Below are 25,057 nucleotides of genomic sequence, written 5' to 3' on the forward strand. Positions count from 1 at the left end.
AGATGATTGTTCCCGCCTCCTAGCCCAAAGACCACTCTCCCGAAGTTCATAGACCTCGGACGTGTTATAAGAAAGAAGAGTCGGTGTGAAACGCGTTGTATTTCATTAAATCAATTTAATGTAAAAAAAAAAACGGTAGCATCGTCAGAATTAACGTTTTTTATGAACAGACTCCCTTCCCATTTCGTTATTTATTTCGCCTGTTGTTATTCTGGCAAAGCGATTAAACCGATTTTCAGTCAGATTTCTGACGAATACAAAAGTACAAATGAAGGAGAAACGTATTCTACAACAAAAGGCTCTACAGTAAGAAAGGCCTAATGGCAAGGTGAAACACTACTATATAAAGAGCAGAAATGACTATCTCCTTGGTTTACTGAGGGTATGGCAGGCCGCCCACATCGTGCAATAGATTACTGTGCACGTTGATGTTTCATAATAAGTGGTTTCTTAAAAAGTGACAACGGCTACAGAAGCTATGTGTGTTAACTGCACATGATAGATATCTTATTTTTTATGTACTTTTCTTCGTGTTACTACTATTCTCTATGAGCGACTCCTATCTTTGTCATCTTTTTGCATTTAGACATAAGACAAAGCCATAAGCTTGTTAAATTCTATTCCAGTATTATATTTGTATGAGCAGCACTCTCTGCTGCTCTAAATTTGCTAATCGTGTCTTGGGCCCCGTGACTCTCAACAACCAATCATCTTTTTGCCCGACTGGTGTGTTTGGTTTTAACTCCCTTTCGTGCCGTCAGCCTTATGCTGACGTAACTCCTCAATGGGCTTAAAGCGATGGGCGTCCTTGCTGGAACAAAGAGTAGACAAATCAAACATCTAGACTCCATAACAGCGTCTGCTGGGCAGCAAAACCTGATCGCTAGAAACGCTGTTTTTCTGCATTTTTAGCAGCCGTTCCTGTAAAATAAACAGGAGGTTTTGCGGAATAAGAGGTTATTGTGCATTCGGTGTAATTACACAGTTCATGCGAGCGACTGATGTAAAGCAGAAACGGTTATATGATCCCCTCCTCCCTAAATGACAAGGAGGCTGCATAGCCCAGAGGAAAACATTGATTGCATAAAAGACCTGCAGTTCCTGTTGCCAAACTAATATTGATGGTGAGTGGAAAAAAATCTTATAATCTATATGTCTGTTAATTTTAGGCTGTTGCCTAGGTGATGCATAATTACATCATTCCATATTTGTGAAGACCTGTTTATTTTTTCCAAGTTAAAGGACATATAACATTTACCACCAAGAAATCTGTCATATCTCATCATAGACGTGACTCTTTTAAGCAGCTGATTTTTCTGCTGGCTTCCCTCTCATGTCCCCACAAGGCTACCAGTGCCAAGAGACCTTCCCTGCAGGGTCCGGTGCCCCCCCCTCGCAAGAAGACGGCCCCCAAACCAGAGCTGACTGAGGAGCAGAAGCAGGAGATCAGGGAGGCATTTGAGCTGTTTGACACTGATGGTTCTGGATACATCGATGTCAAAGAGCTCAAGGTAAAAGAGCTCAAACACTGATCACAATCAGTGTGTGTCAGTTGCCTCCCTGTTCCGTAGCCTAACATTTATAATTTCCTGTATGCTTGACTTTTCTAACACTGCACCAGGTTGCGATGAGAGCTCTGGGGTTTGAACCAAAGAAAGAAGAGATCAAGAAGATGACTGGTGAAGTGGATAGGGATGGCACAGGGAAGATCTCCTTTACTGACTTCCTTACTGTCATGACACAGAAAATGGTAGGTATCTATGTCAGAGTTTATTCTTTAGGTGCACTGTCCCACTGCTTGAAACGTCAACAGTCTTGAATTTTTCATTAAATTAACCTCTGGCTTTGTCCTATGCACAGACTCTGGCCACATTTCTTGGAGTTGTTGGTGTAGTTACTGTGTTGTCTTTTTGAGTACTATTGCAACATGATAGTTTATAATAATACACATCTTCTCTCCAATGTAGGCTGAGAAGGACTCCAAAGAGGAGATCCTGAAAGCTTTCCGCCTTTTTGATGATGACGAGACTGGCAAGATCTCATTCAAGAATCTGAAGAGAGTAGCCAAAGAACTTGGAGAGAACCTCACAGATGAAGAGCTGCAGGTATCACATTATGTCATATATGTGAACAATGACGCTTGACCAATCAAAGCAGACTACTATGACTTACAAGCTGGTTGTGTTTGCAAAGCCAAAGATCGAATGCAACCAAAGACTGCAATTTTGTATAATGTCAACATATGCTAGCAAACTAACTTGATTTGCTTGTTCCAGCCCTTAGTTTTTCTTTTCATTTCCTCTTCAATTGTGTGTTTCTGAAGGAAATGATAGATGAAGCAGACAGGGATGGGGATGGAGAAGTGAACCAGCAGGAGTTCCTGCGCATTATGAAGAAAACGTGCCTGTACTAAAAGAGGTGCTTGACATAAGGGTTGGTGATACAGTGTCAAGGCGAGCAGTGGTGGTGTAATACTGCTCCCATTATCTAGTTCTCTCTTGATGCCATACATTTTTACTTGTGTCAATCAAAAGTTGTAGTCACATACTGCAATGTAAAACTTGTACCAAAAGTTTGGTCAGATGCTAAATTCTCCTCATTTGATTTACATGATAATCTACACTTGCCAAACACAGTAAGAGATGTTTGAAATGCTGCAAACTTTTATGAAGAATACAGTGAAATTAATATGTAAGTTACTGTCAAGAAATTTCTCAGTGCCTGCCTCAGTAGTGTGACAAAGTATATTTCAATGTTTTGTTTGACAGCAGTTTGTGTATTATATCTGCACAGTGTTTGATTTACCACAGGCAGTTCCAGTTTCCTCTTGTATGCTGGTTTTCCATAAATGCTTGTAATGTGAGCAGTTTCTTAACCGCTGGTAACAGTGAAAGTACATTCTCACTTCAGTACTACCTGTAGATTTGTGCCTGTGCCTCTTCATGGGGTGATCATCAGGGAAGCTGCCTGACCCCTCTGACCTGTACACCTTCCCTTGCCCACTATCTTTAAAATAAGATTGATTGTAGATATATTCTTGTAGCATCAAGTGTTTATCTTTCTGTTGTTTGTTTGCACCTGTGTAAATGTTTGCTATAATATATGGTAACTTAAGTACATATACAGCATATTAGTATTTAAAATGCAAATTAAATATCCTTAAGCAGTTTGATTTGTTCTTTAAGCTATTATACACTTCCTTTATAAAGTATTATCAGTGAACAGCTTGGCCGTCTTTTACCTTTTAAAAACTTAGGTTTCATTGTGCTAACATTGTTTGCATTTGAAAACCAATTAACAGGGAGGTTCTTCTGCCTTACCGCAGCATACTGACTCAGCTTTCCAACCTTACCGTTTCAACAACCAAGCAAATTCAAAGCATGGTGTAATGAATGTCTTGCCGTGCTGAACTGGAAGATATTGTTCTTCTTGTTCAGACAGCTCCTTAAACAAATTCTGCTCAGACCTTATGGCTAAGTTCAGTTGTTTACTTTGTTCTCGTTATATCTTTTACTGCAGCTCCCGTGATCAGTAGTCATAGACCAGAAGTACTGTATGACTGACATACCAAGATTGTACATGATGGTGAGAGCTAGATCAACAGCATCACTGTGCGGGCAGCCAGAGATGATAGCTGAGCATGACCACATGAACTGAAAAGGGTCAGTGCAGGCTGGAGAGCTAGGAGGAGGGGCATTGTTGTCATATTGCAGTGGATATCCATGACATGAAGCACCCTTTGATCTGCTGCCCATTGTTTAAGTTGCTATACAGTCTTTAACAATTAGCTAAGCCTAAAATAACAGCTAAAATTACTTTTACCTCATGCCAAGGTGCAATGCACCCTCATGTTTCAGAGTTGCTCTTTGTCGAGCATTTCCAGTGCGACATGGTAAGGCAGCCACACGATCTAACTGGTTTCATTTCTAGTGCTGACTCAACCCAATCTTATGTGCCACTTTACTTGGTTTCATGCCAGTGTGTCAGACCTCAAGCTGAAAATCTCCTCATGAGCACTGAATTAGTCAGCAGCTAGTGTTTGTTATAGGATATACCATTTACTTATTGATACAAAGGTCAGGCATAATAATACATCTGTACAGAACTGGATAATATTTGTCATTATTTGCTTAAGAGAAACCTGGGAAGCAAAAGCAATTTCATTTACCAACCCACATTGCCATATTTCTGCAAAATATTTACACCGATGGTTAAAACATGGACAAATAAAGAAAAAGAAAGAAGTTCTATTTCAGAAAGCCATTTTGCAACCCAAATTTTCCCTTTGTGCAGAAAAACCTAAGCAGATTATGCCACTACTACTACTGAAATGGAACCTATGCATCTATGATTGTCATTTATGACAAAAACTGACTCGCAAAAAACATATTCTGTGCCAATTATAAACAAAGAATTTAACTAAAATTAGGGCCTAAATATTCTGGAATAATTTTTTTGTACATAACTTGACAGTTTGCAAATGTATGCATTATGCCAGAAGTTCTTGGAAGGTATATAGTCACAATTTTAAACTTTATTCATAAAGTTCATAAAAGCAAAATAAAACTAGTTAAAAATACGGAACTAATCATCTTTACCTAGATATTGTTACAATGCCAGATACTTAAGACCTCAGGTATTAATGACGAGATATTGATTTAACTGTCTGACACTGGCTCATCTACACATAAACCAAACAATGAACACAGACGCACTTAAGAACACAAACATACTGCTTAGGCTCAGCTTTTCTAATTGATATAGAAAGTACAAGAAAAACATAACAATGAATTGAATATTAATAATCACAGCTTCTCACTGATTCAAGTCTAGCTGACAGGCATTTCAGAATGTGGAAAGTTTTCTGAGACTGTACTAGGATTCCCAGCTCTGATTTAGTTTAGTCTTGGAGGCAAAGTCTGCACTAAGTTTACGCATCACCTCTGCGTGGCTTTGTCCTGCTAGCTCCTGTTGTACAGATCTGTAATTATTTTTGACAAAGTTGGCAAAAGGTGTGGGAGCACGTGGCTTGGAAGGTGTCAGTAAAGTGAGCTGTCCCTTGCAGAGAGCACACACAAACCTCTGCATGTCCAGTGACTTGGAATGACGGCCGATCCTGTGAAGAATCACATTAAGTGTTAGGAATTGCCCAGTGGAAATGAACAAACATGACTGTAAAATGCAAGAGGAATAACAGAAAATGATGTGAAGCTAACGACTGAATTTAATCTGACGTACGTATTCTGGCAGCGGGTGCACTGGTAATTAAATTTGTAATTGATGTCGTAACTGTGGCAGCGAGTGACCATAGGCAGCTCAGGATGCGCCAGTGTGGCCTTGCGGGCGTAAAGCTTCCAGACAGTTCCGTGCCCATCCCTTACACCGTTAATCAGCCATGTTGCAGCGTGACACATCTCATGAATTAGTGTGTCCCTGAGTCGATCTGAGGGGGGGAGGACAGTAAAACTCAAATAATCACATATATACTAATGTAAAAATTTTACTAAGCATGACAGTACCCATTTATGTTTAGGAACAGTCAAGCAATTTATTGCTTTAGTCTGGCTTTCTAAAGTATTACCTGCAGAATCACAGACTTTCTCTGACAGTTCAATGCGGGCATAACGGCTGCCTTCACCTCGCTCCTGCCCCGTGACACAGTAACCAGCTGTTTTTCGCATCTTCTTATTCCAAGTCACCGACATATTGACAGGGAGCTAGAAAAGTCATGTCAGACAAGGAAACAGAAAACACAATGTTAGTGAAGAAAAAAGAAGTTTAAAAATCTTTATACTTTGAAAATGTGATATTTCTAAAATATGTTAATAAAACAAGGGGGGGAAATTGTTCATCACCTTACTGTCAAACACACTAGTATTGTACAACTGGTAGAGTTGGCTAGTGAGGTCTTCCTTGATCCGCTTAAAATTGTGGCCATAGCTGGAGCCAGAGCTTGGTAAGGACTGCAAGAAGCAGCCTGGGGTCTTGCATAATGCTAACCTACAGGGTAAAGTAAGGAAAAATATCAGTGCATAAAAGACAAACTGAATGAGTGACAAAGATAAATGTTGCTCAGGGGACATTATACAATAAATCGTTAAAAATGCTGAAATGTTTAATGGCTGTAGATAAAAACCTCAACTCATGTACCTGGAGACAGGGCCATGCCTAGGTTCTGTTTGACTGACCATAGGCTTTACAATGGTAGATTTCCCTGGTGTCTTCACATGCAGAGGCTTTTCTCTTAATGGTTTAGTAGCTGGTGTTGTGAACCCTTTTACAGGAGGAACTGACACAGGAGGCTCCTTACTACATTCTAGATTTAAGAACAAAAAACAAGCTTCAGTCTCAAGACTGGAATGAAAATTAAAGCTAGTGTGTTGGAAGATGACAATCAAAATAAAGCAGTAACCTCTGTTGTTGCTCGGTACGAATAAAGTGGCAGTGAAGGTGCTTTTCATTTTCAGTCTGTCCAGTAGGGAAGATAACTCATCCTCAGAACTGGCCGATTCATCCAGCTTAGAAGGTGCTGAAAGAATGCGCTTAGGAGAGCGCAGTGATGTTGGAGCTTTGTAAGGAGGAAGAGAAAAAGGAGATGGTATGGGAAGGAAAGACGGTGATCCGTCACCTTCATCGCACAGCTGAGCATTAATCTTGTTAGTTTTCAGCAGGGGCTTAGGTTGTGAGTGACGAGTTTTCCAGGAGCTCCTGACCACAATATTATCACCATCATCATCATCATCACTGTCACTAACAAAGACTGGGGAGTCACACTGAGACAGTGGTGTCCTCGGTGGATGCTTGGGTGCCACAGTATTGCTCTTTTTAGGCACTGCAAAATAGTGGTACAAAAATATAGGTTAGTGTTTTTCTTTGCAATTAACAGCACATCAGTACTGCTAAGGGCATTTGTGTTTACCTTTAAAAGATGATTTAGCTTCAATAAAGTCATCACCTGATGAGTAGTCATCCACTATGAAGTTTTTGAGACTTTAAGATAAACACAGATAAAACAGGTAATGTTAAAAACATTTTCTGGATGGAGATAATGCATTAGAAGGAAAAAAGACAGAAACTCACCCATCTTCACTGCCACTCCCTATTTTCTTAGGCTTGGAAATAGGGGTTTTCATTTGTTGCAGAACTTAAATATGCAAAAGAATAATATAAGCAAATAACCCACAGCATATAAATATTTTCCCAACAACAAACCAACTTAATTATTGTCAGCAGTTACAAATACAGACAACTGTATCCAACAGAAAAAGGCCACTTACATGTCTCAAAATTGTTATCATCATCTGAACTCACCACAAGAATATCTGATCTAAGAAAAAGAGTTTTAAAGGTAATATGATGTTCAGCACTTTGGTGAGACAAATTAGAAGTCAAATTGAAACACCTTCAGTACACTCACTCATTTTCATATCGGTCTTTCTTTGCAGTGCTACGTGGTTTTTGTAAGGTAGGTTTAACCTTCGGTGTAGCCCTCCACACAAGAACTAGGAAATAAAAAGATAAAATGACCAAGTGACTTTGCATAGAGCGCCACACAATTTAACAATTTAATTCACTCACACTGGTCAATGTCATCATCACTTGACTCAGTCAAAGCCTGGTCTCTGTAATGTTTGCCCTTGGAGCACTGGTTTTCCTTCTCCGGATCGTCCTCACTTTCAGAGAGGCCAGGGTCAACTGGCAAAGCTGATCGATCCTCAAGTCGCTGACAACTTGTGGCAAGATGACGTGTTTTGCCAATTAAGCTTCTTAGCTAGAAACAGTGAAAGCAGAGAGATCGCCACACATTCTTGATTATCCATTGATCATTTTGTCTATGGAATGTCAGAAATGAGAGAAAAATTCCTTTTGGAGTTTACAACAACTCATGTTTATATATTCAATTTACTATTTTTATTTGAGGCAGTCCAAAATATATGCAGTTCAATATGATACAGTATGTGACAAAGAAAAGCACATTTAAACATCCAGAACCCAAATGTTTTGCATAAAAAATACTAAAGTGAATAATTCATTAACCAGGTACTTATCTCAGTCAATTAACTCAGTTATCAACTTATTTTTGCAATTATGCGTTACATTTAAATAGTTTTAAACTGTTCCTCCTTCCAATAAACCAATTATTAGTTGGTGTACTTAGTTTACAAGTTATTACACTTTAGGAAAATAAAGTGCCCATGATGGTAACTTGCTTCTGTCTAGGTTACTGAAGCATGCAACAAACCTTCCTTTCAGCTGCGTCCAGTCCTCCTTCATCAGCCCACCCCATTTTTTTACCAACTCTTTCAAATAATTTGCAAGTATCATCATCCATGGTTTCCTCTACTCTGTGAAAATAAAACAGACAGCCATTTAACATTTAAAGTCCAGCAGTAACGTCAATACTATGATATAAATGTGAATAAACTCATAAAGCAAGGTTTGTTATTATTTTAAAATAACTATTTTCATTAAACTAAGTCTTCTTAATCAATAAAAGGCTCGAAAGTCACAGAGTCAGACAGCGTACTTGAAGCGTTACCGTTACCTGCTTTGTTGCTAATGCTAACTCTATGCTTGGATTCATGCAAATTCAATGTTTTACGTTAGGATATATAACACAAACCCCCATCAAATATGAACAATATCGCTTAAAATGTATTATTCGTGAGATATAACTACCAAATACTCATCTGCTGTCGAAAATGAGAGAGAGACCTTGGATAGCCAAAACTCAGCAAACAAACGGAAATTCAAATCCTGTACTTCTTTATACCGGAAGTTGTCACTAAGAAAGCCGGCCAATCGGAGGACACTCCAATAATACACGTCAGCGTTCTATTCACGCCCACCATATGTTAAGAATCCCATAACCACTTTGAAAACTATATAGTTGCTGATGAAACTAGTGTTTAATTAAAATAAGCACAACGAACTAGAATAAAATGCTGCAACCACAATGTATTAAATGATCTGTGGCTGCAACACAATGCATTATATGAAGTCGGTGCTTCTACGAAGATTAACATATTCTCGAGCATAACTTTAAAAAGGATTATTTACTCGTAATTTTGACAAATTTGTATTTCTATGTTTCCTTAAATAAAAGATTTGAATACATGGTCTTTTTTCCGTTGGTGGAAGAAGTAATCAGATTGTTTACTTAAGCAAAAGTAGCAATACCACTGTGTAAAAATACTATAAGTTCTACATTCGAATTATTACTTAAGTACAAAAGTATTAGCATAAAATATATTTAAACAAGTTATTAAATGGGTAAAAAGTACATTGTTTTTCTGTAAAATTTAGTAAGTATGAAGTAGCAGAAAATGAAACTACTCAAGTACAGATACCTCAAAGCTGTATTTAAGTACAGCACTTGAGTAACTTACTCTTAACCTCTGCTTTTATATATAACTAACATACTAAAGAGTAAAGCAGCTGTTGAAATATCTTAATTCACTTGGAGAGTAAATGTACCTAGCAAATAACAATGACAAACATATGGTTTATGCACAAGGTATCATTTGGCATTGGCTCTAGTTTATATAAACACCACTATCAAGACAAATCATAGATTAACCAGTCATCAATATCATTAACATTTTTGTTACTACCAACAACTGAGTCACAGCAGCACAGAGATTTGCCATCTCTTTATTGTTTATCATAGAGAGCCTTGTGGAATCATTGACAGCATACAGTTAACAGACCATACAAAAACAAAAACTGCTTAAAAAAAAAAATACTTACCCGTTCCCTGAATGATTAAAATCAAGGTCAATCTAAACAGTCGACATTTAAACTTAAATTCTGTCCAAAACCAGTGACTAGAAAACACCTTTTTCCCCAATCATTTTTACAAATATAGTGTGACAAACAGGACAACAGCCACTGAACATACTCCTTGATCAAGAACAAAATTAATAAGAGTTGGCATTTGGTGAAGATGTCTTCATCTAGACCATATTCGTCAAAACGTGCACATCTAGTCAACATAGTCATTTATTAACAGCTAAAGAAACAAAAAAGCAGCTGCAATCAGTTTTACAAGTGCATTAAAGCCGATGAAACCTAACTCAGGGTTACAACACTGTCCTTGCAAAAAAAACACCAAAAAAAAAAAAAAAAAAACCAAAACAAACAAACAAAAAAAAAAGCAAAACAAAAAAAAAAATCAATCCCCTCTTAATCCATTTATAAATAGATCAAGTACTGACAGATGGGCATTTTGTCCACAAGCTGCAATATGTCCTGTATACACACTGATGGGAGCAGTACTGAAGGAGTAGCAAGGTGTTCACGATCCTCTCGTGCTCGGCCAAGTATATTGGGCTTTAGGAAGACTTCCCGGCTCTCAGAGGAGGAGCCTGGAAGTCATTAGCCTATATCTGGGTCAGGAAATGGAGGTGCAGGTGTGTGATGTAACAATGAATGTGATTGGGGGACAAATGTGTGCATCTGTAGGCTCCTTTACAAATAAAGAGTCCCATTAATAGTAAATGAGAGAGAGAGAGAGGGAGACAATCTTTCAGGTAAAGGGCTGGAGTGGAAACTCACCACTCAAGGTAGAGTACTGCAAAGACACATGGATGTTGGTGTATAGGCAGAAAATAAAATCATCATGTTTCCAGTTCAGGCATTTTCACTGGTCTCAACTGTCTGGAATTTGACCAAGTGTTCTGGCTTGTTGCCATTGCTATGATGCTCCCACATCTGCAGATAGAGCCTCTCCAGGTCAGTTGTGTACAGCTTGGTGTTGAACAGAGGGCTGCAGATTCGCTGCTTCCAAACACGTGCTCTGATCATCTTCAGGCTGAAGGAGGAGGGGAAAAAAGGTTTAACAACAGAAAAGACTTTTTTGTTTGTTTGTTTGATCATATTCTACTTACTATTCCATGTCAGAGCCCAGTTTGACTGCTATGTCCTCATAGTCCTGGCGAGTTTGGGCTATTAGTTCAGGGCAGCCCAGACAGCTGAGTTGGGAGGCAGCCACACGGGAAGCAAGGGTCTCACCTTTACAAAAATATTTAAAAATTAAATAGCAGCCCTCACTTATGTGTTGGGGTTTTTTATATTTTAATCAAAAGAAATCTAAACTGTTTAAACTGTTGTATTGTATGGTTTTATTTTCTGTGTAAAGACTTTTATTCAATTAATAACAAATAGGTTTTAAGTTGTTCCCTTACAACCCTAGAGTCCTCACCTGGCATAGTAACCATAGGTGTTCCAGCCCAGAGAACATCCATGCCTGTGGTGTGACCATTGCACAGAGGAGTGTCTAGGCATACGTCGGCCAGCTGGCCCCGTCTCACATGCTCCTCCTTTGGGGCTACAGGAGAGAAGATGATGCGAGAACCAGGCAGACCCATGCCCTGAGCGTACTGCTGGATGTTGGGCTCACCCACAGCAGGAAAGCGCAGAAGCCACAATACACTGTTGGGCACACGCTTCAGGATCTGCATCAAGAGGTGAGTTTTAAAACTTTAGAAATAAAGTAGCCATTAATTTAAGCGCACAATTGGAGCAACAGAGCTGACATAACCAAGTCTGTCAAACTTACATTTGCCCACATCTGAAGAGTAGGGGGGTCAATCTTGTAGAGCTGGTTAAAGTTGCAGTAAACTATTGAGTCCTCTGGAAGGCCATACTGGGAGCGGGTTGTCACAACGATTGTACGTGGCACCTCCTCCCCAGTGGCAGCCTTGTTATTAATCTGAAATGGGGGGCCAAAAGTGTTTAAGGACACTGTTCCTCAGTGTTTTTGTTCATAAGTATTACCAACTGTGACAGTCTTGTTTAAACCAGTTGGCAGTAATATACTGTTTGAAAAGCATAAAAAGGGTTAATTTTAAACTGGTGCCACCATTTCCTTCACCCAAAACTCTGCATTTCTGCCTTACTTTCATGAGGATGCAATCTCAGAAACTACAACCTCATCTGCTGAAATGATGTGGAAAAGCAGCAAGCTAAATTAAACAGCTACTCTTGCCTATGTTTTTGGATTAACAGATTCTTAGTGCCCATGACATAGCACTCAATATTTGCACTTATATTGATGAGTGTTTCCAAGTTAGGACATACCTGTGTGGTAGCCAGGCCATTGCTGACAGTGAAGCCATTGATTGTGACCTGGATTTGGCCTTGGTTGATCATGTTGATGACTGCTTCAGCTGCTGTGTTCATGGGAATTACGGGCATTGACAGAGCTCCATTTGTCTCCACAGCAGCTTCCTGGTTGCTGTCACACTTCATCTGGTCAGACAGTTAAATTTTCAGTGCTTGAATATGGTTCAATGTCAAATCATTCCAGTGTTTGGTTAAATATTCTGATTTTACCACTGAAATTCTCATCTCAATAAGATCTTTGCTAAAATGTTCTTGTCATCATAAACCAATCAAAAAATGTCAGTGATTTATTGTCTCATTCTGCTATTATTGTGATTCAAACTATATAAACCAAGTAAATACTGCCACCTACAGAGGCCAAAACTCAGCTACTGTCCTACTCACACTGAACTCACTGGTTTGTCAGTAATACACGTAAAACAATGCAGTTCCCTCAAGGCTCAGAAAGCTATTTTAACTCACCTTTATCACCTTGACATCTGGCAGACTGTCCAAGAAAGCCTTCAGATCAATACCATTAAGAACAATGCGGTTGTCAAAGATGTGTCCATTAGACTTGAAATCAATCACTGCCTTTTTCTGTTGGTCAGAAATAAAAACGCCCTGATTGTACTGATGCTTTTTCTTTAAACTTCACTTTTTTGAAACAAAAGGCAGCAATGTGATGATGGACAAACCTTGAGATGAGGAAACATGTTGGCATGGTCTCCAATGAAGAAAGTATTCGGCATGTAGGCAAGTTTCTCAGAATACTGCTCAGCTACCTCCCTAGGTGATGTCTCCTTGTCAGTGATGATGTAGTCCATGAAGGGAGCCCCACTAGTTCCTGGGTAACCCAGCCACATAGCCTGTGCAAAGGACAATTTACTATATTCTCCTATTAACAGAAATCAGGTAGGCCATACTGGGAGCAGGCTGCCACATGCAGAGTTTACCTGGATAGGGGCAGGACGGAGGGCAAACAGTTCATTTCGGGCTCCCTTGGTGTAGCCATTCATATTGACCAAAATGTGGATTCCATCCTGGTGAATACGATCAGCTGCCTTGCCATTGCAAGGGATCTGGAGGGATAAGACAACAGCTTCATTAAAAGTTGTTTTTGAAGTTATTTACAACACCGCCTTTGTTGAACTGACCAGTAGACACCAATAGATATTACGTAGAGGCATTAAGCAACTCCAGGTGGTAACAGTTACCTGCGACAGGTCTGTAAAATGATGAGCCTCTGCTACCACTTTCACACGGAAGTTGGTACTATCATCGGGGCTGAGGGCATAGCAGAACACCTGAGGGGGAAAACAAATGTACAGACTTGTCAACCCCCAGTATCAGTTACAGGAAAGACCACACATCAACACAATATTCTCACCTCAAATTTCTCAGGATTGTGCATTCCAGGTATGGACTGCATCAGGTGGGAAGTCGGGTGGTTGCCAAAGTCAGAGCTGACATAGCCAACACGCAGACGTCCACCACTGGCCTTCAGATCTTTCGGATGCTCATAAGTAGGTTTGTGCAGTGCATTGATCTGTGGAATAAATACAGCCACAGCAAAGAGAGCCAGTTCTAGTTTGGCCAAGTTCCAGCAACTAATAGTGAATCCAAAAAAAAAAAAAAAATGGGTAAATCCTTAATCATGTCCCCATACTATCACCACTGCAAGCAATCACATTCACCTCTTTCAAAGTAAAACATATACAGTATTTTGCCCATCCCTTACCTTCCCCTTATCCCCGCAGACAAACACTGCCATCACCAGCCAACTTCCAGCAACCAAAAAATAAAAAATAAATAATTTAAAGTTTTACTTGCTTTGATCACTGAGTATACCTTGTCCAGGCAAAGGTTTCCATGGCGCTCAGCAATGGCCTTGCGGAAGCTATGAGAGAGTGGGTACAGCATGCTGTGGTGTGGGTGCACCGAAGGCAAGCGATTCTTGTCCAGCTGGTCAGCTACAATACTGACAAGCTTCTTCATCCGCTCATCATAATCTGTCCAGTCACACACAATCTAAGAGTTCCAGAAATGAAAAGTTAGAAGATGTGCCTCTAATTTAACAGAAAATTTTTTTTTGCACATACTGTAAATATTTGAAAAATATAAGAGGATGTAAGAACCTGAAGGCAATGTGCCAAATTGCAATACGCATCAGGGAAGTCTGGCTTAAGTTTCAAGGCTGTGCGGTAAGATGCAATGGCCTCTGGGATGTTTCCAGAATCCTAATAGTCAAGAGAAACATAATCCAAAATTTAAAAGATTGACAGTGCAAAAAAAAGTTGTTAAAGTCCTGGTAAAGTAGAAATAAATGTGTTATGAGTTTGTCACACCGCAGGAAAAATCCGTTATTAACCACCCAACCAAATTTGAATAATTAAAAAGATCAAGTATATAAAATTAGCTCTCAAAGTTGGGAAAAAATAAGGAGTATTCTCTGCTCTTAAACGCTGGGGGCATGTCAGGTGAAGACATTGAAACCACGCCCAATTGTGGAAATGTGCTGCCTTTTCTCATCCTAGATGTATTGTATTAAAGGAGAACGTGTAGGAAATACGAGTTTGTGGAGCAAAGGCATAACTAGCTAGCTGGCAAACTGTAGGGTGTAGTAATTCACAAAGAAACAGGAGAACTTGTTCAGACCTACCCCAACACATTCATTGTTGTGCTTCTACTTTTGTCACTGTTCAATACTGAGGTAGCAGCATTAATGGTGTTTCTTTTAAAAACCATAACCGTGGCCGTGAAGTTATGTCTGTGTTCAGTCACACGAGTGCCTTAACAAACAAATAAGCATAGAGCTCTGTGCACTCTAGCTTTTATAACATTACATTGTTATAAAACCCTAACCCCACCCAAAAAAGATGAATAACTGTTTAACAGTCTAGCTCCACAATTCAGCACTACATAGTTCTCGGTATTTTCATGTTTTGAGCAACTATTTTCTAACATGTATAAATGTATTTAGAAACAAATCACAGATTTTGCTTTACCCCAACTTCAAAATTTAAATAATAAAAAGTTATTTTATTTTCCCTACCTTGTGGATCGAGGCCAAGTTGCTGTGGGCATCAGCAAAGGCAGGGTTGATTTGGATGGCACGGGTGTAGCACTGCAGTGCTCCCTGTACATCTTGCATTTCTTTCAGTGTATTACCCATGTTTGAGTAAGCATCAGCAAATGTGGGACTGATTCTAAAAGTCAAACCAGGAAACATCACTTGACTATGTTGTACATTGCAGCATCAATTTACAACCATGTACTTTGTTTTTTAGAAAACAGCAAGTGGGGAAAACTGTACATAACATGAGAATTGTAACATTCACCAAGTGATGGGATTTCTGAGCAGAGTGATGTGGCAGCACACCAATATTATGAGCTGCACTGAAGGTTTTGCATTGATTTACAAACCTAATGGCCTCCTTGTAGTGCATGAGGGCCTCCTGGAGTTTCCCCTGCTGCTGCAGGACACTGGCCAGGTTAGAGTGAGCTGCTGCAAACTCTGGGAACACCTGATGAAGAACAAAGAATTCCTAAGACCAACAGTAAACAACTGCAACGCTGATAGTTAAAGTAAGAATGATGGTCTTCTTGTACACACTTCTTCATACCAGAAAATGTTATGAACAGAAACATTTAACTCACCTCTAAGGCTTTTCTATACAGCTGCACTGCCTCTTCAATGTTGCCCTGCTCACGCTTAATATTGGCCAAGTTGTTAAGGGAGTCTGCATGTGTTGGACACAAACGCAGGGCTGTGTTGTAGCACTCTTCTGCTTCAGACACCTGGGGAAGACATCAGCATTTTAAAAGTTAAATTCGGTAAGTGCTCATTGACTTTAAAAGCCCTGAAAATTTTTAAAGATTCAGTTATGGAAGCCTGTCTGAATAGCAGACTTACATTGCCTTTCTCCTTCAGAGCATTTGCCAAATTGCAGTAGGCATCAGGAAAGTGGGGCTGCAATTCAATAGCACGACGGTAGGTGTCAATAGCCAGGTCAATTAGGCCTTGCTCGTAGTAGACACAGGCCAGGTTTCCATGAACAACTGCATGATTGGGGCTAAGACTCAAGGCTCTCAGGTATCCAGCCACAGCTCTAAAAACAAAAGATAAGTGATGATGAAGATAACCCTTGCTGAAATTTGCTGTTGTAGCTCTTATCTTTTAAAATAACCTCACATAAGGAGTGCATGAGTTTTTGTCTTGCTTATGATGGGAGTTCTATAGGTGTAGTACTGTTAAATGTGAAAATACTGCCAGTGTTCTTGAAGTCCCCACAGGGTGTGGTGATTTTTAAATACAAAAAAAAAACCAAACATCTGACATGAATGATGTAAGTAACATACTGTCTGTGCCATGATTTGAGCTCACCTGTCAAAGATGCGGGCTTCCTTCAAAACATTTCCTAAATTGATGTAAGCGTCAAGAAAATTTGGGTCCAGAGTCACTGCCTAGAAATTGAAACAAAGCTTAGAAACATGGAAAACAACAGACTACATCAAGGGAAAAAGTAGCAGGATGTTACAAAATGTCCAACTGACCTTTTCAAAATGGTGTATGGCCAGCCATATCTCTCCCTGTGCATTGAACACACAGCCCAGGTTGCTCCAAGCCACTGCAAAGTTGGGCTGAGTCTCAATGGCTTTCAGGTAACAAGCCTTCAGTGGGTTTACAATGAAAAACCACAGGAAAGAAAGAAAAAGGAGGTAGAGTGGGGGAGGTATATATGTAGAAGGGAGGACAAGGGATTGTAAAATAAAAACAAATAGAAGATTGAGAATAAAAGCAAGAAAAAACAAAAAGGGCAGAGAGAGCAAAATTAGTGACTCTTCTCTATAATGGCAAAAAGTGAGTCTACAGCATGGGCTTGTGTGCGCAAAAGTCTGCCGCGCTAAGCTGCATTGCTTTTTCCTACGCTGCGCAGATCCAACCAACACCTACACATAGGCCCTCATCTTGCAGTTATGACCACAATCGCATCAAATGTAGTGGCTCCTCAACAAGGCACAGTCTGCTGCCCCCCAATAATATCAACACTGTTTACTTATCACCCAAAGTATTCAAGATAATATTGAAGAAAAAATTGCAACTCTCTCTTAATAATGCTCTATAGTTATTTTATGTGGGCATTATATCTCACAACCTGGGATGCAGGACAGTTTGTGCAGGTGATGGTCCCTGTAATGCATGCGCAACAAACCCAAGTGCGGTGTGTGTCTATTGCCACTACCACCACATAATGCTGCTTGCGCGACCTGCCAAAGGTCATTGCTTTGCGCTGTGCTCGCTGTATGGCCAGGTGACACAGCTGCAGACCAACAACCCCCAGTAGAACACCTATAACACCAGACTGGCACACACTCAGCACCCATAATGTCTCTCAGAATAAACAGGGGATTATAGGGATCAACCAGTGGGTACACTGATGTTAAAACATGGGGCACTGGGAAATAAAGAGCCATTTGCCACTGAATCAGTAAAAGAGGTTACTGTGCATATCAAAATTTGGGTTTATAGAAGCCAAATATGTCTGAGATTAGGGTACATTTGGGAGCAAGGCTGGTTGAGATTGGGGAGAGGTCCGCAACCAACAGGCCAAAGGGGGTGAGGGGATGGGAATGTCGCATGCTTGCGCTTTCCGCCTTTTTGGATGCTTCAAGGATATCGCTGCGCAGCCCCTGCGCTACTGCAGACTCACAGCGCACTATTCGCATCATCAGAACGCTGCAACTCCAAATAAAAAAGGAAAAACAAAAACAAAATAGGAAAAATAACCAACATGTAAGAGTTAGAGGATTCTTACTTGTTTTTCACGATTATTGCTTCCAAATCCAAGTTTCTTTTTACTTAATACAGAACTGGGTAATTAGTATAGCATATTTTAAGAAATGCTTACTGTAATTTGTTTTGTTACTTTCTTTTGCTCTTCAAAGGAAGTCACAAGACAGAGGAGCTCAAGCATGAATTAAGGTGGTTTTTCTTTTGTTGGCAGTTACAAACCCGTTACCATATTTTTGGACTTTGTCAGAGTGGTGGCCGCAGCTGGCTGGAAGAAGAGGAGAGGACTGAGGCTGCCCTAGTGTTCCTTTCCGCCAGGCACCTACGCAGGAATAGTGTCACCCACCTGAAACCTTCTAAATAACAATATCAGTTGTGGAAAAACCAAAAGAGACAAAATCAGAAAACAAGATCGTTAGTAAAACTTCTTAAACAATACATTCTTCTTTTTCTAAATAAAACAGGTTCTTCCAAATCACAACAAACATAAAACAGACTTCTTAGTTTTCATTCATGCAATAAATGTTTCATTTCAAAGAAAAAAAATGCTTTAAGGGTAACTGGGAGGGAAGAAAGGCTCTGATGTGTTCAGTTTATCATGAAATACATTCTGGTATCCAGCATCAATCAGCTCAGTTTTTATATCTACAGGAGGGCAGTTACTGGCTTGATCTTGCCCAAATGAACTGATCACATTTCTTTGGGAATAGTATTACATATTTGAAGGACAAGGGAAAAAGTACTGATCATTGCTTTTGTTTAATTCATTTAGCAGTGTCATGAAATATTTTTAAAACTTTTTATTTCTTTATCCTGGCCTGCTTTCTTGATTCCTGGCCAATGGGGTAGGGAGAGAAATCTGTGGTTTCATTATTTGTATCTAGAAGCCTCCACAGTTCTGAAATAAAGAAGTCATCGCTGTTGCTGCGCATGCTTCTGTCTTTCTAACCAGCATCTGACGCAGGCGGTGGAGTACAGATTGTGAGCTGTCTGCCTGACACCACCTGAAACCATTTTAAGGCACTTGAGAATGAGCTCTCTTTAACCCCCAGTTTAACACACTATTCAGTAACAGTGGTTATCAGTAGATAACCAGCTGGGTAAAATTTCCCATTATCAACCACTGTTTAAAGAAAAACGAATGCATGAGTGCACGAAAAGCACTGCTGGGGTGTGCTGAAGCACTGACTGGGCATATCTGAAGGGTCAGGAAGACAGCTCTGAGCGCGCATACTCCACCAATCCTCAGCGAGCGCGCGGGGGGTGGAGCGACAGAGCAGGGGAGCCTGTGACTCCCTGATGCTTCTCCCCACTCCGGTACCCCCCTCTAGCATGAAATAAGATGGCCTGTAACCAGTGGGACAACTCCACATCTCCAGATTTGACCCAACCCAGGGAGCCCCCTGCAATATAGACATGTTTTAGAAGTGACAAATGAAGTGTAACATTTGGGGGGGAAACCCACACTGGCAGCACCTGTACTGACAGCAAACAGACATTACATTCTTGTATTGGGCACTTGATAGAACAATAGTATAGGAGTATAGTGGTTAGGCTAGAAACCATCTTATCTTTTGCACTGCAAAGTTAAACTAGCTTCTCATCAGTTCATGTATTCTCCAAAGACCGAGCCAGCATTTTCCCTCCAAAATCAATTACTTGAAAATGCATGGGTCAAGGTTAAAAATAAAAGTCTGTGTCAAATTAAAAACTCTAGCCTTTCTTCCTGATAGGGGAGGGGCTGACCACTGGTAAAAGGCCAGGCTAAGGCAAAGGACTATGGAACTAAAAGTGATATAGGGTGGGGACAAATGTAATGTGTAAACTAGAGTGAAAAACAAAATATATGAATCCATCTAAAAAGCACTGAACAGAAGGTCAGTGTGTACTATGTTATTAAAAAAAAAAAAAAAAAAAGATACAGAAAAGTTTGTTGCCTCATATGGATTTACTCCAGTCCAATACTTCCAAAGGTTTTAGCAAGTAAGGGGTGAAGGCTCTATGCAGTGCTAAGAGAAACACTACCACTTTCTTTCCTTCACTTGGCCAAGGAAGTTGAAGGGACAGGACCTGATGTAGTTTAAAAATGTCAAAGGGAAAAAAATCTAGGGCCCTAGTGGGGGACACCAACAACAAAAATTATGGACATGTGGAGAGAAAAAAAATAAATAAATAAAATAAAAAACTACAACAAAAACACAAACACCTCTATTCAAATTCAAACCCAGTGGAACGTACCTTGGCCTCTTCCAAACGTCCAAGGGCTTTAAGCAAGTTGCCCAAGTCACTACGCACACAATAAAGATCCTAGAAAAAAAAAAAAAAAAAAAAAAAAAAAAACATATTGCTACAATAAACCACAGAATGTGTCAACTACAAAAATATGTTTGGGATATTAGCATGCAAGAGTTTACTGTCACATTAAGGATTTCAACATGTAGCATGTCACTTACAGGGTTATACTGTAATGCAGACACATAAGCCTGTACTGCTCCCTCCATGTCCCCTGCGGCTACCAGAGCTGCTGCCAAGTTGATGTAGCCATCAATAAAATCTGGCTTCAGTCTCAGAGCATGGCGATAATGTTCTATGGCTTCCTGCAGCTGTCCACGCTCCTTGTAGACGTTGCCCAGGTTAGAGTATGCCTCAGCCAGCATTGGGTTCTGTTTGATGGCCAAGGTGCTGAAGTGAGCAGACCTGTAGAGCCACAGTAGGTACAGAGTGGTCTCAATCATGCAGGGAATGGCTGGCAGTGTGAGCTCGACACATAGTATGGAGGTAGCAACAAGGTGCAAGTGGTGACAAAGTGACTTACTGAGCCATAAGGGTAAATATTCAAACAGCACCTCAAGAAATATATCCTTAAAACGTTCAAAACATTAGGCCAATACAGGATACAGTACAACACATTTCACCAACTTTTAAAAACTTACTGAACCCATCATTTAAGTTTCTATTATGCAAAAAGAAAAAAGAAAAAAAAAACTGGGCTGCCAGTATATTCAAAATGAAAATGTGTTTGCACAGATACATAGTGAATCTGCAACCAAGAATATGCATCATACTTGGTTTTGATCATCAGAGTGCACAGAAAGCGCATTCTTTGACGAGCAACTGAACAATGAAACATCACTACCCAAGATGGTTTGGTAAATGTTTACAGCCTACTGAGTAATAATATCTGCATTTCTCAGCATACTTTGCCTCATTCCTTTTAGTGCTTTATTTGACAGCTGTACACTAAAATTCAAATTAATTTGGAGTACAGTGCTGGCACTGGGCACAGTGAAGGAATAGAAAATGGTAAATAACACAAAATGTTTACACCTGCAACTTGCCAGTCCCAAAACCTTCACCATAATCCTTGCAAAGCAGGGGTATGGCCAACACTGACTCAGTGTTAGAATTGCGAGGTGGCAGTGTGAAAGCATTAAAACCAACCAACAGGATTTCCAAAACAGTTCAATTCATGAATTTGACTTCACAGAGCAGATGTATGCAATAAAAGTCACAGAAGGCCCATTATTCTTTGCACCTCTGAGCCACAGGCTCAGCCCCACCCCCACACCTCACCTGTCAAGTCTTCGGCACTGGAAGTGAATGGAGGACAGGAGCAGTAGCACCCCTGTGTTATCAGGCTCCTGCCTCCATAGCTGCATGCAGTGGCGCTCGGCTGCCTCAAAGTCTCCTGACTGATACTCCCGATGTGCCAGCTCAGCCAAGCCTTGGAAGGAAAGCATACGTTTTGTCGGTTCTGGAGCACCAACACAGCCCAAAGGAGGGGGGAGGGGGGTGGAGGGACAACATGTTAGAAGTAATGGAAGAAATTAAGAAACAAATGAAAATAAATCAAGAGATGAAGCAAATGGTGCCACCAACAAGTAATGGTTAATGCAATGAACTCAACAGAAAACAAGGTAATGGACAAAAATCAAGGGTCGCTAAGAGGTGTTGCAATCATATGACAAACCTTTGAGGATGTTGCATTTTGATTTTCTTTTCTGGGGTCACAATTAGATTAAAAATATTAAGTCTATTCAATTTTATGCAAGATTAAATGTATGGCTGCACCAGTCACATTACCAGAGAGGCCCAACTATAACATGTTTAAAATGACTGCATTTTCCTTACCACAAGAAACTCTATACTCTTACACACATCATTCTTCATTTGTAAATGTTTCAAGTGTGCTATGTAGCTCAGAGAACTCTACTAAAAATCAGACTGAGGTAAAAATCTGCAGAATTGCAGTGAACATTCTAGACAGTTTAAGCTGTTAATCAGTAAAATACATCTGAGATACTATTTTAGACAAGTAAAATATGCAAAGTAGCAAAATCAATACCCAATCTGGGAAAAAAAATAATGCAGCAGATGAGAAGGCAAGGCAGGGAGGGGTTGACACACTGGCAGCAATTCAGAACCTGCATCAATACTTGACAGTACATCTGTCAAGACACGTTTCAAAATCATACAGCCCTAAAACAGCCAATATCTTGAGCTGTAAATAATCATTTTATTGTTATTTTGTATGTTGTATGTATTTTAGCAATCAGCATACTCTTGTATTGAATGTGTATGTTTTTCATTACTAAACTTGTGGTGTTACTAAATATTATCTTTCATTTTATCAAAGGGTTCTTTGCCAATACTTATGAAAGCCTCAATTTCTGAGGTGTCCCTCCAGGTCACTTTATTTAGGGTGTGGCATAAACGCCATGAAGCCGCAGACATCATGCACAAGGTATAGCTGGATGGAGGTGGTGTACTGGTTTGGGGACATTCCAATACACAAAGGATCGGTACACACCTGCATACCGATGACATTAGACCAAAGCATACAGTACCACCAGCACGCAGGACATCAGGTTCGTCCATCCAAGCCCGTTGCGTCATAATACAAGGAGGATGGACAGTTGTTATTACATGTACCGAGACCTGTTCACGGCAAATTCCTAACAGCCAGGTTAAATGTAGTTAATGACCACAACCAGATGGAGACACCTCGAAAGCAGGGCTAGCAGAAAACGATAATTAACCCTGGGTATCTGCGCTTTTGTCTTCGCTGTCGGTTTCAGAAGCGTGTCGATTCAGGGGCCCCGTAGAGTCAGTGGTCATGACGACTAGTAGCTAGGTAATAGTTATCAGAACCAAATGTGGTAGTGGTGGTATTTTAAACAAAGGGATCTGTTCATTTAATTTCCTTATTTTGGCATAAACGTAAAGAAAAACACATCTGAAGGGCTGCACATTAGCTAACGTTACTTAATAATAATAAAAAAAAAACATTTAGACAAAACACATTACGTACGTTACATGCCTGTTAGAAGTTCCCACTTTAACGTCAATACAACGTTTATACACTTGTCTGCAGTGTGAAATAATTTTTAGCATAATTACAATCTAATTACCAATGACTACTACAAATTATGCTAACAGCTAACGCTATGTTAGCTACTATTAGCCCGATTAAGCTATGTGCCTTTTATTCGACTAACATGACAACCGAGACACAAATTGCCAAGGTCACTGTGTTCAGATATGTAGCGCCAAAACGACACTGATGAAAGCTTGTTTACAATGCTGTAATTTTAATTAACGTTAACGGCAAGCCACTAGTTCTACCTCATCTAGCTTTGTAAAACGAGAAGTAGGCTCCTCTTGACGGTGTTAGCTTAGCATTAGCGTCACTACGTTTACGTTACTTGCCATTTAACGTTAGTTAAATTGAACCAACCAACCTGTGCTGTCAGCCACGTTTCCCACTGAGCTCGCCATCTCCTCAGTCTTCGTGTCTTGCACGGGGGTCGTCAACGTGTCTTCTGGCAGATAACAGTTTCAGAGAAAAATGTGCGACGGATAGTCGTCCTTGTCGGCTCCCCCAAGCTAGGCCAAGTTAGCTAAACTAGCTAACCAAACTTCTGATTTCCGCACCCTGTTCAACGCTTGCAACGGTCGAACAACAATGTAGTTAGGTGGGTACACATTAATTAACTAACCTTGTTGCCACACCTAACTTTCTACTAGCTTAAAATATCCTGTTCTTTAGAGAATCGCACTGACTTTCTCTCTGCAGCAAAGCCGCTAGCGTTATGTATTATAAAATGGCGAAGTGGCTGGGACTCGTTTTTGAGAGAAACTAGATTCGTACATTCTCATTAACAGAGAACGTCTGTAAGTTCTAATAAATGTCTTATTGGTGAAATAGCAGTTAATAGGACGTGGACGTGGAGTGTCGTTTACTAATCATGTGTTATATGTTCCATATAAACTGAATAAAAATGATGCTGCGCGGAAGAACACATTGGTGCAAACGATACCAAGGTGCTCTAAAAAAAACGCCATCAGTGGTTCAAAGATTCATGAGATGAATTTCCTCTAAATTTCAAAATGGCTTGCCTTCCAAATATATCTAGCATGCTAAAGTCTGCAGTCTACAGACCCACAGATCAAAAGAATATGAAATAAGAAGAAAACTAAATTGAAAGTTTGTATTTCAGACCTGAATGTAGTGTACAGTACATTCAAGTTAGAAAATGTACAATATCTCTTAAATTACTAAACTACACAAATGTAGCCTACACTACAAGTAGGCTACCAAAATATAGATGAGCTGTTCTATACATTTTAACAAGTGTAAGCCCAAACAAATGCATAAAGGTAGCTCTCATTAGTCCTGTTTGGGAATAAGAAACAGCACATCCATTGCAAGACAAGCTACTGTACTGCCAAAAGCAAACAAGTTAAACAGACTGTAGTGTACACGATTTTGTGTAGGTGGCATACATACATCCATGCATTAATTTATTACGAATAACATTTTACCATTTTAGGCAACTTAGGCTATAACATAGGTTGTTATTTAATTGTATTATTTGGCTTATTAAATGATATTATTCCAGTGTTCAGATACATATAGTATCTCTAATTAAATAATTTCCTAATTTAATTCAAGAACATCAAGATTTACTAATCGTGCCTTGATCTAGTTCAAGCGTTACACAGAGGAATCCTACCTTTGCATAACAATTTTGTTGATCTGTATTTGAAATGAGTGTAAGAGATGTGTACCTTGTTCAAAATGTTTAACCAGAATAGATAACTGAGACTGCAGGTACTGTACAGCACTGCTATATGCAAGATTTATAATCACCAACA

General features: G+C 39.8%; 3 protein-coding genes across 12 annotated transcripts; 1 reads left to right on the top strand and 2 right to left on the bottom strand.

Moving 5' to 3' along the window:
* Positions 1-176: 176 nt before the first annotated feature.
* cetn2 (centrin, EF-hand protein, 2) lies at positions 177-4,861 on the top strand. The gene is made up of 5 exons (XM_020614651.1): positions 177-1,124; positions 1,347-1,511; positions 1,622-1,750; positions 1,968-2,105; positions 2,324-4,861. The coding sequence occupies exons 1-5, from the start codon at positions 1,122-1,124 to the stop codon at positions 2,411-2,413; spliced, it is 525 nt and encodes a 174-aa protein (XP_020470307.1). The 5' UTR covers positions 177-1,121; the 3' UTR covers positions 2,414-4,861.
* On the bottom strand, positions 4,515-8,794 carry gcna (germ cell nuclear acidic peptidase). Of its 4 annotated transcripts, none has more exons than XM_020614648.1 (13): positions 8,680-8,794; positions 8,243-8,345; positions 7,579-7,771; positions 7,418-7,502; positions 7,278-7,327; positions 7,081-7,144; positions 6,956-6,990; positions 6,413-6,832; positions 6,151-6,316; positions 5,856-6,000; positions 5,582-5,717; positions 5,239-5,443; positions 4,515-5,116 (listed from the first exon to the last, which is right to left on the bottom strand). In XM_020614648.1, exons 2-13 carry the CDS (start codon positions 8,330-8,332, stop codon positions 4,876-4,878), a joined length of 1,830 nt encoding a protein of 609 aa, XP_020470304.1. In that variant the 5' UTR covers positions 8,333-8,345; positions 8,680-8,794; the 3' UTR covers positions 4,515-4,875. The 4 variants fall into 4 exon arrangements, with proteins under 4 accessions (XP_020470304.1, XP_020470301.1, XP_020470303.1 ...); XM_020614645.1 differs by having other exon boundaries at positions 6,920-6,990; XM_020614647.1 differs by having other exon boundaries at positions 6,920-6,990; positions 8,243-8,347; positions 8,691-8,792.
* An 844-nt stretch (positions 8,795-9,638) lies between these two features.
* Positions 9,639-24,018, bottom strand: ogt.1 (O-linked N-acetylglucosamine (GlcNAc) transferase, tandem duplicate 1). Of its 7 annotated transcripts, none has more exons than XM_020614603.1 (22): positions 23,641-24,018; positions 21,473-21,653; positions 20,353-20,596; positions 20,138-20,206; positions 16,663-16,779; positions 16,493-16,572; positions 16,022-16,217; positions 15,766-15,906; positions 15,532-15,632; positions 15,161-15,314; positions 14,244-14,345; positions 13,939-14,136; positions 13,496-13,654; positions 13,323-13,412; positions 13,062-13,187; positions 12,804-12,974; positions 12,589-12,705; positions 12,082-12,252; positions 11,561-11,713; positions 11,204-11,456; positions 10,890-11,013; positions 9,639-10,813 (listed from the first exon to the last, which is right to left on the bottom strand). In XM_020614603.1, exons 1-22 carry the CDS (start codon positions 23,675-23,677, stop codon positions 10,633-10,635), a joined length of 3,165 nt encoding a protein of 1,054 aa, XP_020470259.1. In that variant the 5' UTR covers positions 23,678-24,018; the 3' UTR covers positions 9,639-10,632. The 7 variants fall into 7 exon arrangements, with proteins under 7 accessions (XP_020470259.1, XP_020470262.1, XP_020470261.1 ...); XM_020614606.1 differs by having other exon boundaries at positions 21,473-21,623; positions 23,641-24,017; XM_020614605.1 differs by having other exon boundaries at positions 13,957-14,136; positions 23,641-24,017.
* Between the last annotated feature and the right edge of the window lie 1,039 nt (positions 24,019-25,057).

This window comes from Monopterus albus, unplaced genomic scaffold (assembly GCF_001952655.1).
Source record: "Monopterus albus unplaced genomic scaffold, M_albus_1.0 scaffold148.1, whole genome shotgun sequence".
NCBI classification, from domain to species: Eukaryota; Metazoa; Chordata; class Actinopteri; order Synbranchiformes; family Synbranchidae; genus Monopterus; species Monopterus albus.